Source organism: Cinclus cinclus, chromosome 11, assembly GCF_963662255.1.
Source record: "Cinclus cinclus chromosome 11, bCinCin1.1, whole genome shotgun sequence".
In the NCBI taxonomy this organism is placed as follows: Eukaryota; Metazoa; Chordata; class Aves; order Passeriformes; family Cinclidae; genus Cinclus; species Cinclus cinclus.
The window spans coordinates 12,222,971-12,245,772 of NC_085056.1; the positions used below are offsets into that span (position 1 = coordinate 12,222,971).

A 22,802-nucleotide genomic window follows, 5' to 3' on the forward strand; every position below is an offset into this window, starting at 1 on the left:
TCCTTGAGCTACACCCTTTTGGCCTTCAATTGTTCTGCTGCCCACATGCACCCTGACGGTCTGGCTCTCACACACTACGAGAGAAGCAGCTTGAGAGATTTGTAGACATAGATTTTCCAACAGGTGACTTTTTGCCTCCTAGCAAACTAGCTCACAACTACCCCAGCGCTGAGAATAAAAGAATATTCTTATTGCTAATTGATTATTTTTCAAATGACCGCTCAGGAAGAGCATTACTTTGTCCACAGCAGAACGAAAAGTTGCCAGTCTTAGGTAGATGGAAAGAACATGGAAAACCAATATTATTATAAATACCATGCACATGGTATTATTTTAAAGCTTTCCATATTTAAGATAATCATTAAGGATCAATTATTTGCTTTTTTTTGAGGTGCTTGTTCACTTCCCTATTAACATTTGGCTTTTTATGGCTATCATAAAGAATATAGACCACTAGTAAGTTTGTTAGGCTTTCTTGTCTACTGTACTTTAAAACTCTCTCTATCATATTCCAAGGGACAGACTTGGTTGCAGAAAATCCCAAGCTTCATTCTCAGTCTTGCTATGCTGATGCTGAACCAAACATGCAACTTGCTTGTGTTCAGTGTAACAACTTTCCAGCTGTGTAGAATGATCTGAACACAGAGATCAATGTGAAACTACTGCTTACAGCAGGTATGATCTTCCCAGTCTAATGCAGAAGATCATAACCCAGAACACTCTGAAACCACAGAGACAAAGTACATCATCTATCACAGCCTGTTAGGCAACACCAGCAGGAGCTGGTGGGGTGTCAGCTAAGGAGAGCGACACGCTGCGTGCAGGGAACACGCAGGACACGGGGAGGAGAGCACATGCTCTCCACACAGCAGCAGCACAGTGTGAGGAGGAAAGCTCACCCTCTGAGGTGTCCTAACAGCCCACTTTTCATTGCCTTTCTGTGCTCTGCTTGCCAACATGGGTGGGAGCTGTTAGACACACTGTAAAGGTTCATTTGGAAACACCTGGAGACCACTAACTCATTACACACAGGCCATGGGCAACCGTTGGATGGCAACAGTCTTTCATCACTACTGACCTGGCTGCACTTGAAACAGCAGCTCCAGAAGTAAAATCTTCTGATCCAAACACCAACCCCCCTCAACTGGAACAGCTAATGTCAAGAAACACTTGTACAATTCTATATTTTTTAAATTTTTTTAAAAGGGCCTCATGCCGTAAGATTTTCCTCCCACTCATGGCAAGAAGCCTACCTGCTTCTTATAATTTCCTGGATCTGTGCACAACCACAGGAAAACTTCTGCTAATCCTACCAGTCTCATGTTCTTTGGTGACTTTTATTCTAACTGCCAAACTAAGCAGTTTTCTCTTGGCACTCTCCCCTGCTCCTTCCTCCCCACACCCCACGTCCCTCGCTACTCCTTCCAACCTACAGTAACCAGCTTATCAGCTGCCAGCCCCAGCAGGGACCTGCTGCTTGTCATATACTGGTGGCTGCTGCCAGTGGGTCACCCTGTGGCCAATGACATTTTTCAGAGTTTTTCCATGTCATGTTGAGTAGTGGGGAAGGATACAGCAGAAACATCTTGGGAGCTGAAAAAGTACAGCCAGTGAGCAAGTGATCATCAGTCTGAGGTGATCACATAGCATATACTCATGCATAGCAAATCTATGGTAAGTGCATAGGATTAGCAACAAGTCATTAAAATGCAGAGTTCCCATATAACATCCCAGAAGGCTGACCATAAGAGCACTTTTAAGGTAGCATTACTAACACTCTACTTGCAATGTCAGGGATAAACGGGTATTCTTTTTAAGAACCTGAGAGCGAAGGGACCATCATTTTCTGCAAAGCACCAAGCCTGCATACCCATATAGGTAATAACAGTGGTACCAACATAAAGAAACTTTGCCTGTGTGTAAGATACAATCTATGCCTTTTCTATAAATACACAGGAATTTCATGTGTATAAATACAAATATTATTTAAGCCTTAAAAAATGAATAACTATTATAACTGAAAGCATTTACTAGGGAGATGAATGCAATTTGCAACTACTGCCTTTTATTACCTATTCACAGCTCAGCTTAGAACAAAACATTAATTTATTAGAGTTAAAAAATTAACGACATATAGTAAAAAGTGTCCCCCAGGCAAGTAGAAGGTTAGCTAAAACCAGCTAAAATGCTTGTTCAAGTTTTCCTTTGCTGACAAGTTTATAAACAATTTGAGCCCAAGTACCATACCTTATCGCCCTTCCTCTGAGCTGACAACCTGAGAAATATTCTTCCAATTACTACTTTTAGAGAAAAGTCCAGGAGCTAAAGCCTTCACAAAACCTTTCCTGAATGGAGAGAGAGAGGAAAGGGAGTAAGTTCACACAGGAGCAGCCTCAATGCCAGGTGCACTGGGGAAGGATGCTCCCCTGTGCCTCCCCTGCTGCTGCAGCCCCAGCAAAGGGAAGCACCCCCCTGGAAGCCAACATGCTCCCATCACTGGGATGTCTGGGATCAGAGTGGAGGGGGAAGCACGTTCAGCTGGGGGATCCAGGCAGCCTGTCTGATCTGGGCATAAGATCAGCAGCCTTAAAGCACCAGTTCATTCTTTGTTATTGGTTCCTTAGTTGCTTATCAATTCTTATTAAAGTAAAAAATAACACCACAGCTCTTCATGCTGGAGCACTGCTAACCACACCTCAGCTCCCACTTGACCACAGATTCCCTGGGTGCTGGGGAGGAAGGCGTGAAGGACAGACTGCACTAGTAAAAAGCTGAAAAACATGTAACAATGTTAAGAATATAATGAATTACTCTTCTGCTTTGCTGAATACAGAATGCTTTAACTGCAGATCTAAAAATTCCATAATGGCTTGTAAATATGTGAAAAGTGCAACAAGTACCTCTTTTACAGATCTGCTAGATTTTTCGTCAGCAACAACATGTGCTTTGAACTCTGCTGGTGGGTTTCTAAGATTAATGGGCAAGAAGATGACCTGAATAACTTGTACTTTCTGGTACCAGAACAGGGAACATCTTACATCTAGGGATTTAGATACATCTGTCTTGGGAAACATATAAAAAATTGGGTTTGTTGAATCAGGCCAAGTGCTGTCACTACTTTCAGCAGGGCATTGGATATCATGTTCAGATAAGGCACCAGGAAGGCTTGGATCTTCTCCAGTCTTCTGTTGAGAGAATAATAATCAAGACATCACCCTCAGCTGACAAATGAAACACAGAACAGATTGCTATCAGTGTAAGAGGCAGCTCCTCTGACAGCTACAGGACTAGATTGATCTCAAGAGATGCAAGATTTCTGATTAATAGAAATACTTAGGTCATACTTTTCAAGTGAGCGGTGACATGAGAAATCACATTATTGCATAAATAATTGGGACAATAGGTAAAGTATCAAGGTGAAGCTCAAGGCTTCACTGTGAACTCCAAAAGGCAGCTGTATCCCACGGGGCTCCGAAGAGCCTGTACTGGGACAAGGAAGAAATCACCCCTTTATACAATCAGTCTGCATCAGAGGACTGCATCAAGAGTGCCTTCCTGAGCTGAACTTTCTGAAAAGTTTTTAAATGTTCCAGTGCTAAGATGGAGAAAACCCAGTTCATTTCAGAAGACATGGAGTGGACAAGATAAGAAAGCTCTCCTGGTCTAAAGGTTTTAGCTGCAAACATTTCTGAAAGGGTCCAGGGAAAGGAGGTGTAAAAAGTTCTGGAAAACAAGAGCAGGATTGCTTAACAATTCATTAGAAGCTTACTTATGCCTAGAAAACTTGAGGGAGAACTGTGATGTCATTATTGAGCACACAAATAGCAGATTCATCTTTCTGAATCCCCTGCTTGTCTCCATGGAAGAAGAGTGACTTGCTGTTGGATCCTGCACTCAATTCCTGCCTGCCATTTCAGCTTCTCCGCTGACACAGAATGGAAAATATCTTCTAATGTCTGTGCTAGTTTCTGTGACTTCTTCCAGAGCCACCCCCAGTCATTCAGTTCTGGTAACCCATTTTTCTGTCTAGGGACAAGGAAGACAAAATGGGACTTCCTTTACCCTACATGTGAAGGGTAATGGAGCACATCCTTCCTGTGCACAAACTGGGGGACAAGGAAGCTTGAGCACGAGACATTCCAACATAGCCACAGCAGATTGCACAAGTACTCCAAGTCTGGCAAGTGGAAGGCTCTGAAATGCACTGGGAAATCACCTGGAATGCAAGATGCAAAACCAAATCCGATACAGACCCTATAGCCAGCATGCCCAATTGTTGTGTTATTAATGAGAGAGGAAAAAGGAAAACAGAGTAAGAGTAACATGAGACTGAGGTTTCCATTGGTGTCTCTTATCTAAGGAATCAGTCTCTCAACTGACCACATAAGAGAAAATCCAAAAATTTCAATTTAGTGACATGCCCAGCAGCAAAATCAAAGGCAGGTGGTGGATATAACAGGCAGTGCTGGTCAAACCGTTTCCTTCTGCATAGCACTCAATAAACAGAGTTGCCGCTATTGAGTTCTAACCTCTTGTCATGCAGCAACATTGAGTCAACAATCCGCTCTCATGGCTTAATGCTTTTGATGTTTACTTTGTTCTTTGTATAGTTCAAAAGAAAGCACTAATGCACCAGTCCTCTTACCAAATACAATCTTAATCCCAGAATCCCAAGCCTTTTGCTGTTGGCCAGTTAAGTCTGTTAAGACGAAAGGATTTGATCAAGCTTTACATAACAACACAGAAGTTAAATCCAGCAAAGAGAGTTCTTTTTATCTGTAGTGCTCAGACAGCTAAGAGGAGGGAAAAAAAGAGAGGGAAGGAAAAAAAGGTAATGAACTTGGCTATGTAAAACAAAACAAGGAATTCAATTATTTCTCTTATTGCCACTTCGTCTTTTCAGTGAGAGTCTTCTAAAGAACTCAGATTTATTCTCCAATAGAGTTCCTGAGAGAGAAGGCTCTGATATTCCCTTAAACCAGAACTTTGGCACTTGCTGTCCTTTTTTTTTTGCAAATCTGAGAAATGTTTCTTTTTTTATCCCTACCATGTATATATGAAAACAGAGTACAGTTCACTGATGCATGGTATTTGGTAAAGCATGGTATTTGCCATCTGTGTCCTCTCTGAGCTTAGTCTAACCAACCGTTTTCCGGGTTACAGAAGCTCTTGTCTCTGAAGCTGTTGGTGATTTTGATGTTATCTTATGACACATGAGCATATAACCATGCAGAACTTGTGTTATACCAGTACATATGTAAAGATCACAAGGCAGCAAAAAATAGAACAACTATTTTAGATGGAAAGATCAATCTATATTCTAGAATATTAATTACATTTTCCCACAGAAACATTTCTACGTAAAGAGGTATGACAGTTGCCATCTTGCACCTAAGAATTCAAGCTGTGCCCTATCAATGATCATAAATCATGTTTCAGCTTCACTTTATGTAATATTGCAATTTTGTGCTAGCCCTAACTAGCTCAATCATTAAAGTATGATGCAAGTAAAAAGATACACAAAAAGCTTGCTTTAACACAATGATTGTTGTATTGCCTGATAATTACAAGATTTTCAATGTCTTAGGAAGTGGTTTCAATGTCAATAGGAAGTGGTTAACACTGTCCCCAGCATGTAAAGCACAGCCTGGAGATCTGAGAGTAGAAGGGATGAGGAGCAAGCTTTGACAACCTGCATGCATTTGCCTGAGCACGGGGTGGGAACAGTCATCTTCCTCCCAGCTGGAAAGATGCCACAGAACAGCTCTTCCATGGTGACAGCACACGAAGGATCGACCACTGCTGGTATCTAAATCTGGTCTCCACTACTCAGCTAGCTCATAACACACGAGACTCATCAGAAGCAATAATGTGAAACTGCTGAAAGACTGAAATTACAGTTACCTAGAAGGCTTTGCACTCTAATAAAAAGAATATTGTTGCTGACTAGTTAAAAAATGTTATATATTGAACACTATATTTGCTATGCAGGAGAACGATACACAACAAAGAAAGAAATAATTAGAGGCAAGGAATGATATAATGAGACAAAGAAAATGAAATTATTCACCTTGTTGACATTTAATATCCTGTCTGAAGTAGTTTCTCCTATATTTCTGAAATTAAAATACTACCCTGTGTCCTACTAAGGGGATATTGGAAAACTGTGGTGAGGTTAAATACAAAACCACTCATCAAACACTGACTCCATCATGGCAAGTATAGTTTGCCTTTGTGATTAACAGTAGCCTACAAGCACTGGCCAAAATTGAGCTCCTATGTAATGGCATATACAAGACATGCAGTCTTTGTAAACTACAGAGATGAGAGAAACTCTGAATCCAAGAATTGTGGTATAGTAACACATTGCACAGGTAAGGAACTGGAAGGCAGATATTCTTAATGGAGAATCTTTCATGTTCTGTTTATACAAAAGCTTCTAATACCAGAAATAAATGATTGGTTTACAAAAGTATAGAAATTTCCAGATTAAGCTTGGCATTGTTCATTGCTCTAAATAAACTGGGCATATTGTTTCCACCAGCGTATAATACAAACCCAGCACACAGCCCATGCAACCACTTCTTATACTAGAGAGTTTCTGAAATCTCACTTCTGTGAAAGGAATGAGCAACAAATGAATCTCCTCTATTCATGAACCACTTGTCCCTGAAGCTCAAAGTACCTCAGATGTGTTTCTCTGGCAGAATACAGCATCCATAGTCACAGGCACCAAAGGTCCTTCCCACCTCCACAATAATTCCATCTCATCTGCCTGATCACAGAGGAGGAGATGAGATGGAAAGAAAAATTGTCTGAGGCAACAATGATTCCATTCATATTAAAGAAAAACGTGTTGAGTAAGAGTCTCTAGTCCTCATTCAAAATTAATGTGGGAGTTTGTAAGGCTGGTTTGTGTAACCCAGAAGGGTGTGCAGTGTCCCACACAACCCAGTGCTTAGAGTTTCACTCATTTGCCATGTCTGCCAGGGACAGTGACATGCACCACTCCTACCAATGTCAGCAGAAGTACCTGGAGAAAATGGTGAGACCATGAATTAAAACACTTGGTCCCTGTGATTCAGCTGGGTGACTTTTTCCAATACAAGTAGTAGCAGACATAGAAATAATACCCTATTTCCATCTTAACAGTTCGTTTCAGGCAAATGACACATCAATAGATCAAGAATTGCACTCTAAATATATGCATTCTCACACTTATTTATTCACTAACTTACTCCAATACCCCTTTATATTGACCAAAAAATTTTGGTTTTTAAATACCTTCTAGATGAAAGTGTTCATCACCAATAGTGTCTCTGTAGCCTTCCCCGGATAAATCCTGTTTAAAACAAAACAAAACAAATTAACTATAAATATACTACATATAAAGTGTTGAGGTGTTAACAATATGTATTTATGATTGCCAGAATTAATTTATAGCATGAATGAGAACACAGAAACTATTTTCCAGGAAAGAATCAATCACCTTATTAGTGGTAGTCAATGCATTTGGTGCTATTTTGCAGTGCCCTGGACATAGTCCTGGACAAAAATTAAGTGAAGATGAATTTACTATACAGGGGAAAGAAAAAAAAAAACAAACACTATATTTAAAAAATTATATAAAGTAATATTTAGTATTTCAATGTTCTTTCAGCCAAGATTAAAAAACTACAAATGTAAATTATAAATGAGAAATAAGCCCTTCACTACCCAGAGAGGAATGGTATCACTTGGTTCCACCAACAAACAGTGAACTACCATATGCCAGAGGTCACCCAAGAAAAGCAGATACCAGATTCTGACCAGCTGCCTGAACCTTCAGTTCTCAAATTAATGAAATTTTGTCAGCCTCAATATGTCTAGAACAATACAGAAGCAGATGCCATAGATACACACATGAACTTATCTCAGACCCAAAAAACATTTCTCCAGTGGTGCTGAAGTAGTTATAAAGGGCATCAGTGGGATTTGGAGCTAAACCCAGTTACAAAGACTCAGAGATTCTTACTCTCTTATTAACAACCTCTCCAGCTCCATCATCCCACCCCAGCTAAGCCATAAGCAATGGCACCTATCCTCATGTCCTCACTGCTCTCAGCCATTCCAAAGCTTTGGCAGCACCATAGTGTCACTGACCTTACACTGGAGTCCAGCTCCCTAGATTCTCCCCCAAAACCCTCTGCCTCTGACAAAGTTATGGTGACAAAGAAGGATATAGGCCTGAAAAACTAGTGTGCTGCACTCACAGCCATTCCAGCTGCATCTGCAATAACAGATCAGCAGCACCGAGCCAGAATTCTCAGCATCAACCTGTGGGCTGGAAGTTGACCTTGGAGAGCTTTTAGTACAAGATAAGGATAAGGGAGTAACCTGTGAAAATTAATGTCTGGTTGTATTCATTAGCTTTATTGTTAAGGAATTTGATAATGATAAAGGCAGTTCACCTCTTTTTCTTGAAAAAGCTGGCAGAGGTTCTTTACCTTCCACATGCCCATATGTTATTCTTTGAGAGTAGTTATAACAGAGTAACTAAGCCACAAAAGCCTATCTTAGGAATTCTTCAGTATCAATTTCTGCAACAGCATGTTAAAAATTAGAGTTCACTAACAATACTGGATACCTAGCCCAGAAATCCTGAAAATACTGCCTCCTCACAATCACATCCCCTGAAGTAAAGTTAGACCTTGAAGGACAAATGTCTCTGAGAAATGCTGGCAAACTGGCCTGGAATACTGGGATACAGCACAGCACAATGCTGCTACAAAAGCTGACATTCTGGATTTATCTTTCCAGGTAGAAAATAAAAAAACCTGCTTTTGTTCCAGTAAAAAACCTCTCTTTTTCTGGGCATGTGATGATTAATATCAATCATTACCTTAAAAAATTTGGAAAGAACAAACAGAGAATGAAAAGAAGACACAAAATGTTGGCATCATGCATCATATTGCTGCAAGATTATCTTTTCAGGACCATTTAAAAGTTAGTGTACTTTTTTTGATCAAATTCTCCCATGTCACAATTTTCCATGAAGCTGTGAGAGCTTTCCATGAAGCTGTGATACCTCTGCCTGCTCCCATAGATAACTGTATATAGAAGTAACTCTGCTCTCCCACAATGCTAAATATTGAGTAACTGTTTCATTTGGGGTTTTGTGTTGGAGTTCCCCCTCTCCTTGGGGAAAAAAAATATTTTCTGTTAACCTGACCAGTAAATATGCAATGGGTAGGTAGTTGTGGTGTATCTCTGAGAATACTATCTGGATGGTAGCTTTCACCTCCTAAAATTTTAGCTAAGCAAGCATTGCATCTGAGTATCAAACATTGCCTGTTAAAATTATGTCATTTATCTCATGCTCTACAAAACTCACAAGTCATTAATTGTTGTGATTTTTCATTATGTCAAAAAACATCACTTAAAAATAAGCATACATATATTGATGAAAAATGCACTATCAAGTAACTCAAAGGAAAACAGGGAGTGTAAAACAGCAGAGTGAAGCATTAATATTCATTACATAGCTTCCTTATTTCCTCACTTTTAATCATTACATGGGTCTTAAGCAAATATGTTTTATATTCCAGTCTAGTTTCACTCCTTCTCTAGCTCCTAGTTATTTAAGTTAAAATAGTAACTTAATGCAAGAAAATTTCCAGTAAGTGTTTCTGCCTTAAACCAAATTATTATAAATTAACACATTCTTAAAAGTGTTTTTCATGCTGTTGAACCATAATATAACTGTTAGCCAGCACAGAAATTGACAATCAATCCTGCAACTGATGAGAGTATTGTTTGAACATTTAGTGACACATTTAAACAGACTTCCTCATCTCCCACTCAAAGGTATTCCTCTGCAGAAGATTCTGACATGTATTATCTTTGATAGACAGACATGTATCTGAGCAAGGTGTGGGCAGCTCTTAAGATTTTACAGGAAAAAAATGCAGGAGAAAAAATATATCCTGTCTCATTCATCTTATAATCATTAACTTTTCTGACAAAAAAACTGCAAGACAGTTACCTGAATATTTTTAGCACCACCAAGACAGATGTTGCAACCTGGATAAATACCAGAATGCATCTGCCTGAGAAAAGGTTTCTGGGCAGTATATTTGAAATCACACAACAGAAAAGTATAAAAGTTGAGCAAGCATCAGAGAAAACAATTCTGGCTGCAGCTCATCCTGCATAATATTCTCCCAGTAGCCCACACAAATTGCCATAGAGAGGATAAAACAGTGCGTCTGCCCCCAGCAACCCAAATTCATAAAGTGAGCTAGAGTGAAAGAAAAGGGTCAATAAGTAAAACAGAACACACAGCTCAAGGAATCCTAGTGGGAAGCAGACACTACAGCCAGGTAGGAATATTTGACACTGGGGACAAGTGTGTTCAAGCACGTAGAGGACGTGGGCTCGAAGGGATGAAAAAGCCAGGAACAGCTCTGCATTCAGCCAGGCTCTGCCACAGGCAGGACCAGTGCCCAAGAGCAACAGCAACAACATTTGGGTCATAGGCAGCTGTATATCACTGTCCTGACACAATGCTTTAAATCACAGCACTGCATTTTCAAACTGGAACACTGAGTCATGAAACAACCAAAACCAGATGTACCCTGTGAAATACTACATAAATGAGGTCAGCAAGCACTTGAAAGAATAAAGAAAAGAAACATTTACACAGAAGGATTATTCCAGCATGCCATTGCTATGAACTTATCTAGAGTGTCTCTACCTCATCAGCAGTTTCCCAGATAAATAAGTTGGCCACTGTTAGCTACCAACACAACTCAGAGTGAATGACTAAGATGCAGGTTTAAACATGTGCTTCAAAACCCAGAACAGCTGGCTGCCTGGCCTGGCTGGAAAGGACCTTGTGCCCCATGTACCCCACTGTGATAGGTGCTGCTGCACTCTGCCCAGATTGAAGAGGGCGAGAGTGGAGAGAAGAGTTAATTAGTGCAACTCCCTCAGAAATATTGCTGAGTATATACATACATGAAGAGAAGAACAATCTTTAAAAGCTCCCACACCCCAGGGCTTCTATTCAATTGGGTACAAGTCCAGCAATCATCACTCACTTTCCACCTTCACTGTGCAATCAGACATCGATGAATTCCAACTCTATGGAAATTTAATTTTTTTTAACCTCAGCTTCAGCCCTAACTGCTCTGCCCAGTCTTCTTCCTGGTACAAATCTCTGGAGACAAAGGCCAGGCACTCACTCTTGGGCTTCCAGCTACTGACTTCCTTCTAATGGTCATCTGAAAATGCTTCAATCCAAATACAAATTCTTCCTACATCACCTTTGCTGGCTCCCTTTCTGCCTCTGCCTTGAGGTTAAGCTCCTTGACTTCACCTTCCAGGCTCTGCACTGGCATATTTGCAGTCCCATCCCCTAGTCTCGCCTCCTAGTCCTACATCCACAGGCTGCTCCACCCTTGCTCTGCTGTATTACCCCCTCTCTGTCCTGGCTCTGCCTTTCCATGTCACCCCCACAACACCCAGCACATTTAAGGCTCACAAGAGCCAAAGCTCCTGACTGCATCCAGAATGTGTATTTCAGCAGCCTGTGCCTCACCTAACATGGTATTCAATACAGTTTTGCTCCAGTGATAAGTACAGACAGATACATCCATGCATGTATTAGATATTTCAAAGGATAGCCTTTGATTTAAGTGAGTTATCCTGATAACAAGCACATTTTCAAAGCCTGTGCCCCCCCTACTCCTTGTATTACATCTCCAGTCAATATTGCGTTAATTAACATTTTTCTAAAAGGTGTTGCTCTTCTCAAGCAGAAACAAGTTGCTTTACCTCTCTCCTTCAAACACCTCGTTAAAATACTTTGATTTAGCCTTAAGATACTAAATTTTTCACATTTTTGGCAGAAAATGTACACATATTTCCTGTTTAAATAAGTTTTTGTCGAGGAAACAAATATACTTTTTCTTTTTTAACAACACATGCAGAATGACAAATCACCAACCAAAAACCTTTCCTCCCTATTTTTAGCCATCTGACTGAAACATGGGGTTTTCTCTCTTTATTCTCATATTGATGCAATAAAGTTTTGGAATGAACAAAGTTGAAGAAATGCATTTCACAACAGGACTGCAAGGCACAAGATATGTGGTAATTCTAAAGTCTTGTGTAGATTTTTAAATGGTTTTAAAGTCATTGCCAACAAGAATGCTGAGTCACCTATACACCTATTCTTGGTGTAGAAAAAGCAATCCCAAGAAACACAGGCTCAAAAGAATGAGGATGCCCTTTGGCCTTTCAACCAAACCACTGAGGGCCTGTCAGGTGCTAAGTGTCCATTTTGGATATTTCAGTCTCACTTGCAGGAAGCAAGTTTCCAAAATAATCTGATTTTCATACAGCAAGCCCTTAGAAAACTGTGAAAATGTGAAAATTTCATCAATTGAAGATGCTTCAGGAAACCCATCCAAATCCCAAAGCAGACATTATTGCTTTACTTTCTTTTTAGTCTTGTCCAGACTTGCAGAGAAAGAGGAAAAAGACTTTCAAAAAACAGTTGATGGAAGGAACCTTGATCCCCTTTGGGTATCTGAAATTTCCCATGGACTAGAAACACAGCCACGTGTAACAATGATCAGCTCAAGCCTAGGCTCCAGCACTAGGAAGCCTCCTGACACCTCGAATAATAGTGTTTCTTTAAGGCTAGGGTAAGCAGAAGAAGATACTCAGTTATCCTAAGGTGGTCAGCGTTGTTTAAATACAGGTTTACTGCTAGGCTTAAAACTTCAAAATGAAATAAATAAGGAAAGAAATAAATAAGCTGTTCATTGTTCATATGTGGAGAGGACATTGTGCCAGGCCAGCAGCTTCCACGCACAGGTACCCATGCAGACAAACATGAAAGTAGATACTTATGCACACTGCTTTGTGCAATCACTGCTTACAGGCAAAAGAGAAGAATGTGCTTTGGGCATGCATCTGGCTCTCTCAGCATTTGGAAATGAAGACTCCATTGTAATATTCTCTTTCAAAAATGCTTGAAGATACCCCTCATAAGCTTTTTCAAATAAACCATACACTCCTGGTATTACAGTATTCTATTTAGGACAAGAGCTTCCTTTCCTTCTCTGCTCATAAGTGATCTATAAACCCATAGCCTTACACAGATAAAAGGTATACATCCCAAGCCTCACTATAATGAAAATTGAAACCAGGTGAGTACATGTAAGAATTAAACATATGCCATACAGAAAAACACTATAGAGCAATACACATTTATGCCTTGTTTTAAGCCTAATTTTATTCTTCTACAGCATATTTCCCTTTGTCTTCTGCAATTATGAGGTCTTACCTTTTTGAAGTCTGCCATTCTGGATAATTTAATAATAAAGACAATTCACTAGGATGCAACATTCTGTAGAGAATGCATAAACCAGCTCACACTTAAAAAGTCAAGGTGACTCTGATTTTTAGACCCGCATTGAAATACACACTGCAACTACAATAATGTAGATTTTTCAGAAGAAACAAGCTCAACTTCTATAATGTTCTCTTTCTCTGAAATAAGAACCCATCCTCTGTCATTACAAAAGAGTTTTTCTCCCTCCACCATGCACTGAAGCTTCTCTTAGATAAAATTTCTTCATCATATAATCACAGCAGGTAGAGTTCTTAAGAAAACAGGTTTTTATTCTAAGATCCGTGACAGATGATCTTGGATGGGTTTAACTGCTGTGGCTCCAGATTTTACTGCCTTTATCTGCCTTGCTGGCCTCTGTGCCTAAAGTTATGATCTTCCTAACAGAGAAGGAAGACATTGCAGGACACAATGGGTTTTATACCACAGATACCAAAATTCATCCCTTGGTATCTTAGCATAAAGATCACACTAAACTACCAGCTCCAAAAATAAAACAGTGAAACACAAATGCCTTCAGCTTGGCTGCCTCTGTTCTCTGGGAGCAGCAGCTTCCAGCCATAATAACATGGCAACACTGAAATCACACATCTGTATCCGTCAATTTGACAGAACTGGCACTTCAGCAGCTTCACCCCATAGAAGTTACCTGTAGAGCAATATCAGCTGCTGCTAAAATGCTGTGATGATAAAGACAGGATGGCAAAAAAAAAAAAAACAAACAAAAAAAACCCACTCAAACTCCAGTCACAAAGGATCATTCACTATTAAAGGCTTATGAAGCAGAAAACATCCCAGATACCTTTATAACCCTGTTAGAAGCCCTCAGACGGGTACTAGGAGCAGTTCCTGTATGATACACTTTTAAGGATAACCCACTCATAGGAATATGAACATGAGCCTGTTGAGGACAGCAGATGGACACTTGCACAAAAGCCTTCACGGTGGACATGAAGGAGAAAAAGAATAAGAAAGGAAAAGAAAAAGAAAAAGAAAGGAAACATGGTACTTTTTTCCCCTGGTTGCTAGCAGCATACAGCTGAACCTCTTTTGCCCAAAACAAACATGTGGACCAGGCTTTCCAACAGGATGAAACACAAATCCTTTCTTCATATTTCTAACCTATTTCTTTTCACCAGCCTGTGGAAATCAGGTAGTGACAACAATGAGACATGCTCTTTGCAAGTATCTCTGTCACCTCTACTGTAGTGGACCTATGAGCATTTTCTTTCAGTGGTCAGTCACTGCAACCTGCACCCAACAAAGGCTACCTGCCTGCTCATTTAACTCATTAACTCATTTAACTACACATAAATATATAGAGAAAAAGAAACAATAGCTTAAAATACTAGGAATTTTTATTCAATGTATGTAAAAACCTGCAGATACTCAGAAGATCAATTTAGGGTACATTTTTATTTAGATTATTCCAGATTCAAGACAGAATGTTACTATTTTTATGATGTTTTAAGCCTGGATTTCATGGATATTTATAAACCCTTGCTAGGTGTTTGAAAACTGACATCTTCCATTAACACTATTATTGGAATTCTGTAATTATTAAGGCTTCTAATTTTTAAGGTGATAGGATAAAACACCATTTTTCAAGGACTTCTGCCAGATAAGAGATCATGTAATTGAGAGCAACTGTTAGAACAGATGTACAGAATCAGCAGTTACTTTCTTACTGAAGGGTCCAGCCATCTTCAACTAAAAAAGATCATCAGTCTTTGAGATTAAATAAAGCTGAAACAAGAAATGGCTGCTTTTTGCTATATTTAAATTCACTTTGAAGCTACTTCAGAAGAATAAATGAACTCACTTTACAGATTCAGCTCTTTACCTTACTTTGTTCTAACTATCCTCTAATCTCCTTGCTGATTGGAAAATCAATTGTCCCATGTTCCCCTAGATCTTACCTTCAACATAGATTATACAGAGGAACATGTCTAAGGACATGAATGAAAAAGGAAAAAACTTCATCCCCCTCCCAGCCTGGAGAAGCTCAATAACTTCTCTGAATTGCTTATTTTGGGCTTCTTCACCACAGCAGACAGATGGGCGTAGCTATGTAATAAATCTGATTTTCTGTTCAACTTCCTTTCATGATAGATTTGGTTACCACAAAACTCTTTAACAGACAGTTTTAACTGCACTGAGGTGATTGTATCCAGGCATAGACTGGGAAGCAAGTTTGAAGAAAATGGCTGCAGAGCTTGAGTAGAGAATAACTTGCTCATTTGAGATGTGATCACCAACTTCAGTGGTCATTACAGCTTTAACATATACTGCATTCTGAACCTTTCTTGTGAGAATAGCCTGTGTCTTCCTATATGGCTCAGGTTTTCACACAACACAAGGGTTTAAGGCTCCCCCAGAATGATAATCAATGCTTCTCTATTATGTTTATGGCTCTAAGGCTTTTCCTGCTAATGGATGACGTATATTTATGCAGCTGGAGGAAACCTGGATTCAATAACTGCTCCACCACAGACTCACTGTGTGGTGTAGGGTAAGTCACTTAAATCTCTCTCTGCCTCCATTTTTCAACTGTAAAGCAGAATTCTTGATGCCCACCTTTGCAAAGAGCTCTGAATCCTCAGGATGAAAACATTCCTGCTAAATAATATTACCTTGTTAGGAAGCACAGGTGTGTGACCCTGGACATATATGCTAATGTTGAGCCATAAATCTGTCAACAGGAGGTGCTGGCAAAACAGATGGTTCACATTCCTTTTTAAACCACCTCTTTGTCCCCAGAGCCCAGGTATGTCAACTAATCATTTTATAACTGGTCGGGGTTTTAATGGGCCAGGAAGTCCCAGCAAAGCACAATGCCATCAAAGTTAAGGCTAAAAACAGAGCCAACAGGAGGAAAAAACAGACATGGAGGTTTCTTTTCTCCTCTGCAGCCTGGCATGTAGGACAAGCACTGTGAGTCTCTGGAAAAAAAAAAAAAAAAAGATAAAATAAAAAGCAGAACCTATCTCCACACATTCCTGTAAGCAGTCCAGCATCAGTGGCCATGCCTGACTGGTGACTGATCTTGAATACATGAAAACAGACACATTTTTTAACTACAGGCAATAAAATCCCACAGATGCACACAGTTTAAAAAACTGATTTAGATGAACAATTGCATGCTGATTCACAAGGATGTCAGGAGAATTATAAACAAATAAAAAGTTCCCTTCCAAACATTTTCTTTCTAACTGAAGAGGTGCCTCTATTAGAAATTCCGATTGCCTATCTCAACAGCTGAAAACAGCATATGGAATTTTCCTTGTAAAAGATAATGTAGCAACAAAAGCTGGAGCAGGATTTGGGCTGCAGGCTGGGCAGGTAGGTGACAGAAAGTGCTTGGGCTGGTGGGGCAAGGCAGCGGGCAAGGCAGCACATGGCAGGCAGAAAAAGCAGGCAGAGCAGGTAGGGCAGAATGGGAAAAAAGGCAGGGCAAAGCAGGCAGCAAGAGAAGAGTAAGAGCAGGCATAAAGAGAAGGCAGGGCAGGCAGGCAGCACAGGGCAGGCAGCACAGGACAGGGAGGCCAGGCAGGGCAGCGCAGGGCAGGGCAGGGCAGGGCAGGGCAGGGCAGCGCAGGGGAGGGCAGGGCAGGGCAGCGCAGGGCAGGGCAGGGCAGGGCAGGGCAGCGCAGGGCAGGGCAGGGCAGGGCAGGGCAGGGCAGGGCAGGGCAGCGCAGGGCAGGGCAGGGCAGGGCAGGGCAGCGCAGGGCAGGGCAGAGCAGGGCAGGGCAGCACAAGGCAGCGCAGGGCAGGGCAGGGCAGGGCAGCGCAGGGCAGCGCAGGGCAGGGCAGGGCAGGGCAGCGCAGGGCAGGGCAGGGCAGGGCAGCGCAGCGCAGGGCAGGGCAGGGCAGGGCAGCGCAGGGCAGCGCAGGGCAGGGCAGGGCAGGGCAGGGCAGCGCAGGGCAGCGCAGGGCAGGGCAGGGCAGGGCAGGGCAGGGCAGGGCAGCACAAGGCAGGGCAGGGCAGCACAAGGCAGGGCAGGGCAGCACAAGGCAGCGCAGGGCAGCACAAGGCAGCGCAGGGCAGCACAAGGCAGGGCAGGGCAGCACAAGGCAGGGCAGGGCAGCACAAGGCAGGGCAGGGCAGCCATGCAGGCCCGTCTACCACGCACATTCCCATAAATGGAATCACAGGGCCAGCGGCCCACATCAAAGCGTGGAGTTTAGCAGATTTCCCCTTCCCCTCCCCCTGAGTCTTTGAGATGGAGACTTCATACTCCAGAATTTAATATCTTTTTCCTCCCTCCCCCCATCAGCCCCTTTGTCTGTGTCTCTGTTCTCTAAGAGCTAACAGATGTTGATGCCCTATAGTTTCAAAGAAAACTTTTGATGCCCACATAACTCATTACAACTAATATATTCCAAGAATGCTTGTAGCTCAGGAAACACTGGGGTGAAAAAACAGAGGAGAGGGGGCAAATGGCTACACTGAGTAAGCCTTGAGAGAAAATAAATAGTTCACTTCAAAGTCATCAGGGAATTCTTTAACAAGCTCTTTCTTCCGCAAAACACAGAACAAATTCAGCTGAGCCTAGAATTCCCAAAGGAAAAAATAAACCCAAACCCCATACAAATGGTAAAGCAGGGGGAAGCATCTGAGAGGTTGCCCGGCTCGCCCAGCAACAAAGTGCAGTATTCTCAAGGTTCACTATTCCCGAGCAACCTACAGTGTGCGAGGCCACAAAAGCACCACTGAAAAGCAGAGACTGTCAACAATAACAACACAGAGAGCCCTAGAAAAAGCTAACCCGGTCCCTCTGCACAGAATGAATGCAGATGGCAACGAGATTGCTCAGTTCATGGAGCACTGTAAATCAGCCTTAAACACATGAGGAGGATGTGTCGTGAATGTCACAACTGAAAACAAGAAACACCCCTCATTTAGCAGAAGCAGGTGATTGCATTTTTCAGGGCAGGCAAGTCCGTGTTCTTAGCTGTTTTCTAGGATTACATCTAGGATACAACTCTCCATAAATTTTGCTAGCAGGTCTCCTCCTCTCCTCTGCTGCTTCAGCACACAGCTGCATCCTCCCCTCCATTTGGTGAGAAGTCCCCCAGGAGTCACCAGGGGTTGGTAGGGAGAAGGGGGGAGGGCGAGAATGCGATTACATCAATTTCCACAGCAGGGAGATCAGATTGCATCATTGTACACAACTTGGGGCCCACTCTTTTATCCCTGATGCAGGCAAATTTCCCATTGAAATCAGTGGGAGACCCGTCTGTGCGAGGACTGCAGAATTGTGTGTTCTGTGATCACAGAATTAAAAAGCAGTAGGAAGCCACACCTGGCAGCACCTCTCTCAGTGGTTCTCTGCCCTTCATCAGGACGGATATCAAATCACAACAAACAAAAATATAGCACCGATGTTAAATCCCTTCTCATATACAAACTCCTAAAAATCCACCACTGTGGATGTTACTGTGTGAAAGTCTGTATGAAGTTCCCACCACTATACTGCAGATTTCGTACAAAGCACGTAACAATGAGAAAGAAAATATCAGGGGGAGGAATACATTGACATCTCTCATCTAACAACTAGAAAGCAAAGAGTTTTAAAGGTTTTAGACAAGCAGGTGTATTCTACTGGGGGTTTTGTTTGTTTGTTTGTTTGTTTTTTTCCAGGGGTTTAGTCAGAAGAGAAGAAACAAAAACAGCCCTACTGCAGCAGCAACAACCCATGGTCTCTTTCCGAACCATTCAAATACAAATCATAATACATTAGCACAATATGTGAAGCATTACTTTTTCACTGCTACTTGCTTGCAAGCATCATACTTTGCATCCACTCATATCTGCATGAAAATTTTCCTTGTAGCAGCTCAACAGTCTCCCCAGTTTAGCTGCTGCTACTCCCATTCACACCTTCTTTGCAAAATAATTATCCCTCAAACACACTGGTAAACAGCTTAGTAAAACCAGAACTAAAGTCCTTTATCAGATATGTTGAGCATAAAATGTGGTTCCTTGTAAAATGACTCCCTATTATCTCTCTTGCCTCACTGTTTGGGGATAGGTCATTTCCTCTAGGGAATCACAAGGAAGGCATCCTCAAGCCTTGTGGCTTTGTAAGATAAATACTGCATTACCGAGGTCATCCACCACATTTCAGAGCGTTAGGAAGCGTCAGAAGGAGAGCAAGGGAGCAGAGCTGCTCAGGTAACTCAAATCTAGTCTGTGGCTGAGTGAGGCCAAGGTGGAAAACACCAGGGGATGGCACAGAAGAGCCAAACATTATAGAGCCCTTACAGAATCAGAAGATTTGGAATTCTATTCCGTAAATTCAAAGCCTTACCAAACTCTCAAAATAATGGACCTTTAGGATCTGGGTTCTAAGTTTGTTCAAAACGCCCCGTCCTCTCTGGACTGACTGTTGAGCAGGTGGGGAGGCTGGGCAGCCCCACCAGGAGCACTCTCAGCTGTGGGGCTGCCTGGTGGCAGTGGCTCCATTGCCATTGAACCATGGGTTCTGAGCTACCAGGGCAGCACTGGGCCAAGAGCTGCCTTTGGACTCCACCATGTGCATTGCCCACGTTTTAGAACCCTGTCAAACAGCATATTCCAGTGGGGGCTAATTACATGTTCCTTCTGTCCTACATGTACCATAAACAATGAGGAAAAACAAAAAAAAAAAACAAAAAAAAAAACAAGAATTGTAAAATATACAATACAACATAAATATTATGTTTTCATTTTCCTGGTTAGACCTGGTTTTAGTTTGAGCTCAGCCCTATCATGACTATTTTGTGGCAGCAAAATAATTTGACCTTTAGGCTGAAAAAAGTAGCAAATAATAATTAGAAGGAAAAAAACCTCACCCAGACCAAAAACTTAGTAGCTATTAACTTTTAGTGACTATTAGCAGCAAGAGCTGGAGTTTTCCTCATGTAAGATGAAGCACAGCAGGAGCAGCACAGTGACTGAGGTTTTGCATTAAAGAGACTGAATTCCAGTCTGGGTTCCTCCTAAAGCTGGTGATGCTTTGCCTTAGAAATCTGCACCTACAGCAATAATCCTGACTTCATACCATGGTTCTGCTTTCTATACTCAAAACTTTAACCACAGAGCAAACAATACATCCAGCTTATCAGCAGTCTTGCTGGACTCTCTCAGCTGTTTCTACACATTGAAAAATTACGTTCAATAGGCTAAGTTACCTTTGGCAAGATTTTGTCAAACCCACCCCTCCCCACTTTACAGACAATCCAGAGCACCTGTCAAGTGCATCTCCTTCAAATTGTCTCAGTAGCAGAAGACCAGTAATACTGAAACTTATAATCCCTTTCCATTCTCAAGCAGACAAATTAAACAGACATAAAATTAATTTTTACAAATTCTTCTTTAACTGTCAAAGATACCATCAATAGATTTTCAACTGTATTGCCCTGAATAAAAGTGAAAACAGAAATCATGTAGATGTGCATATCTTTCTTAAACAGAATTTCCGGTGATACACATGGGAATTTGTTGGGTTGTGATTCCAACAGGAATTGTGCTACAGGCAGGAGGAAAAATATCCTACTTCAGGCAGCCGGAATAGAGCAGATCCTCATTTTGATGCAACTCTGACACTCTGGATATTCAAAACCATAATCTTTGGGCCAATGCTATGGTTTTGTCTCCTGAGCTGAACAGAATGATGCCCAGAGGCAACCAAAGACCTTTAGGTCCTTTATGCCTTAAAGAAGGGCATTCGAGGCTGTTTTCAACCATTTCAGGGAAAATATTTGGTTTTCTGATCATGTGGGTTGGAATGTGTAGGTTTTGTTTGTTACATTGCAACAACAGAAAGGCTAAGGAAAAAAGATTAATTTTGCCAAATACTGAGTTTCCTCTCACGAAACACTGATAGAAAAACACAATGGAGCCTCACAAATATGGACAGTTCTTGTCCTCAAACAAAGGAACTGAACTTGCAATGACCCAGCCAAGCCTGGGTTGCTGAAGCACTGAGGGAGGTAACATTTATAGGACCTCTTTCAAAGGCTTTTTTTTTTTTTTTGCCTTGTTCTCCTATTTCCATTAACAAGAATTACTGTATAACTTAGCAGTACTGTACTGCTTAGCCATTACCCTTCTGCAGTACATCCTGGCAGGGAGCAGTACCTGTTCCTCACACAGACACACACACAGCCTCCCCAGCCCAGGGGAACACACTCAAAAGGGTCCATGGGGGTTTATTTTTTCGCCACTTGCAGGTGCTTGTAGTAGAGCTGATCCACCAAGCTTCCTGCAGTGACCAAGCCTAGAGAAAGGTGTGTGCACTGGTCTTGGGCAGTGAAACTGTATCACTCAGCCCAGGGTACACCAGTGCACAGGTACTTCAAGATCAACCCCCATGCCAGGGGGATGCCAGGAACAATGTCCTGTATCATTTCAGATACAGTGAGGGTACCTGACAAAAGCTGGCCTTGGCATCAGACTCCACACAAAATGGGAGAGGCCAAAACCAGCACTGTGAGAAGCCAACCAAACCAAGGATCTGGCATGTTGTCAAAAGCCATCAGAGCACCATTTCCACGTTCTGAGCACAACAGCAGGGCTAGCAAATCCTCAGTGTGCTCCTCTTGGAAAGGTACAGCCCCTTTGCATAGGTGGCAGAGGAAACAGTGCTCTGTGACTAGCACAAACACTTGGAAAAAGTGGAGTCACTTGGGAACACAACAGGCATTTTCTCTTCCCATAGAGGGTGAGAGAAAACTGAAAGAGAAATGTAGGGTACTTCAGTTTCATCACCAATCCACAAAGTCCTCAGCATGTGATTGTGGCAGAAACTGGAGTTTTGAGAGTCACATCAAGTCACCATTTTTCTTTTAAAACCAATTTAACTCCATCTTTGTCACAAGGTTTTGTTCTCATTTGCTATGATTTATAACATCTTATTCAAACATAAAGGCCCATGGAAATCCTTTACAATGTTTATACAATTTTTAATGTTTTCCATGAGGACCAGACACATTTGGGAGGGGAAGGAGGAAGGATGACAACCCAATGCAGATTATAGGGAAAGCAGCAGGCTTGACTGGCCCCATGCACCTATTAAAGAGACAGCAACATTTTAGAATTCACATTTGCCCAGAAAAGTTTTACTAAGTCTTATGTGAACACCAGAAAGGCATTAAAGGAAGAAGAAAGTCTCAGCATTTCCAGACAGTTCACTTTGACTTTAGAAAGATTGTTTCAATTCAAGCCTGGTGCTGCTTTTAATGTGCTCCAGTAATAAAGGCACAAAATGGGAGTGGCGCAAATAATCACGAAAATAAAGGAAAACAACAAGGAGACTTTATTACCCCAAGTTACTTTCATTTAAATTTTTTAATATAAATTAGGGGAAATATTCTATCATAGTCATTACTGCCATCTCAGTTGACATTATTTTCA

At 41.5% G+C, this 22,802-nt stretch overlaps 1 protein-coding gene across 1 annotated transcript in view; it reads right to left on the minus strand.

The window, feature by feature from the left end:
• NKD1 (NKD inhibitor of WNT signaling pathway 1) overlaps positions 1 to 22,802 on the minus strand; it is a 104,358-nt gene that overhangs the window by 27,980 nt on the left and 53,576 nt on the right. Inside the window, exon 4 of the mRNA XM_062499819.1 lies at positions 7,285 to 7,342. Coding sequence (XP_062355803.1) covers positions 7,285 to 7,342 — 58 coding nt within the window. The remainder of the gene's footprint in view (positions 1 to 7,284; positions 7,343 to 22,802) is intronic.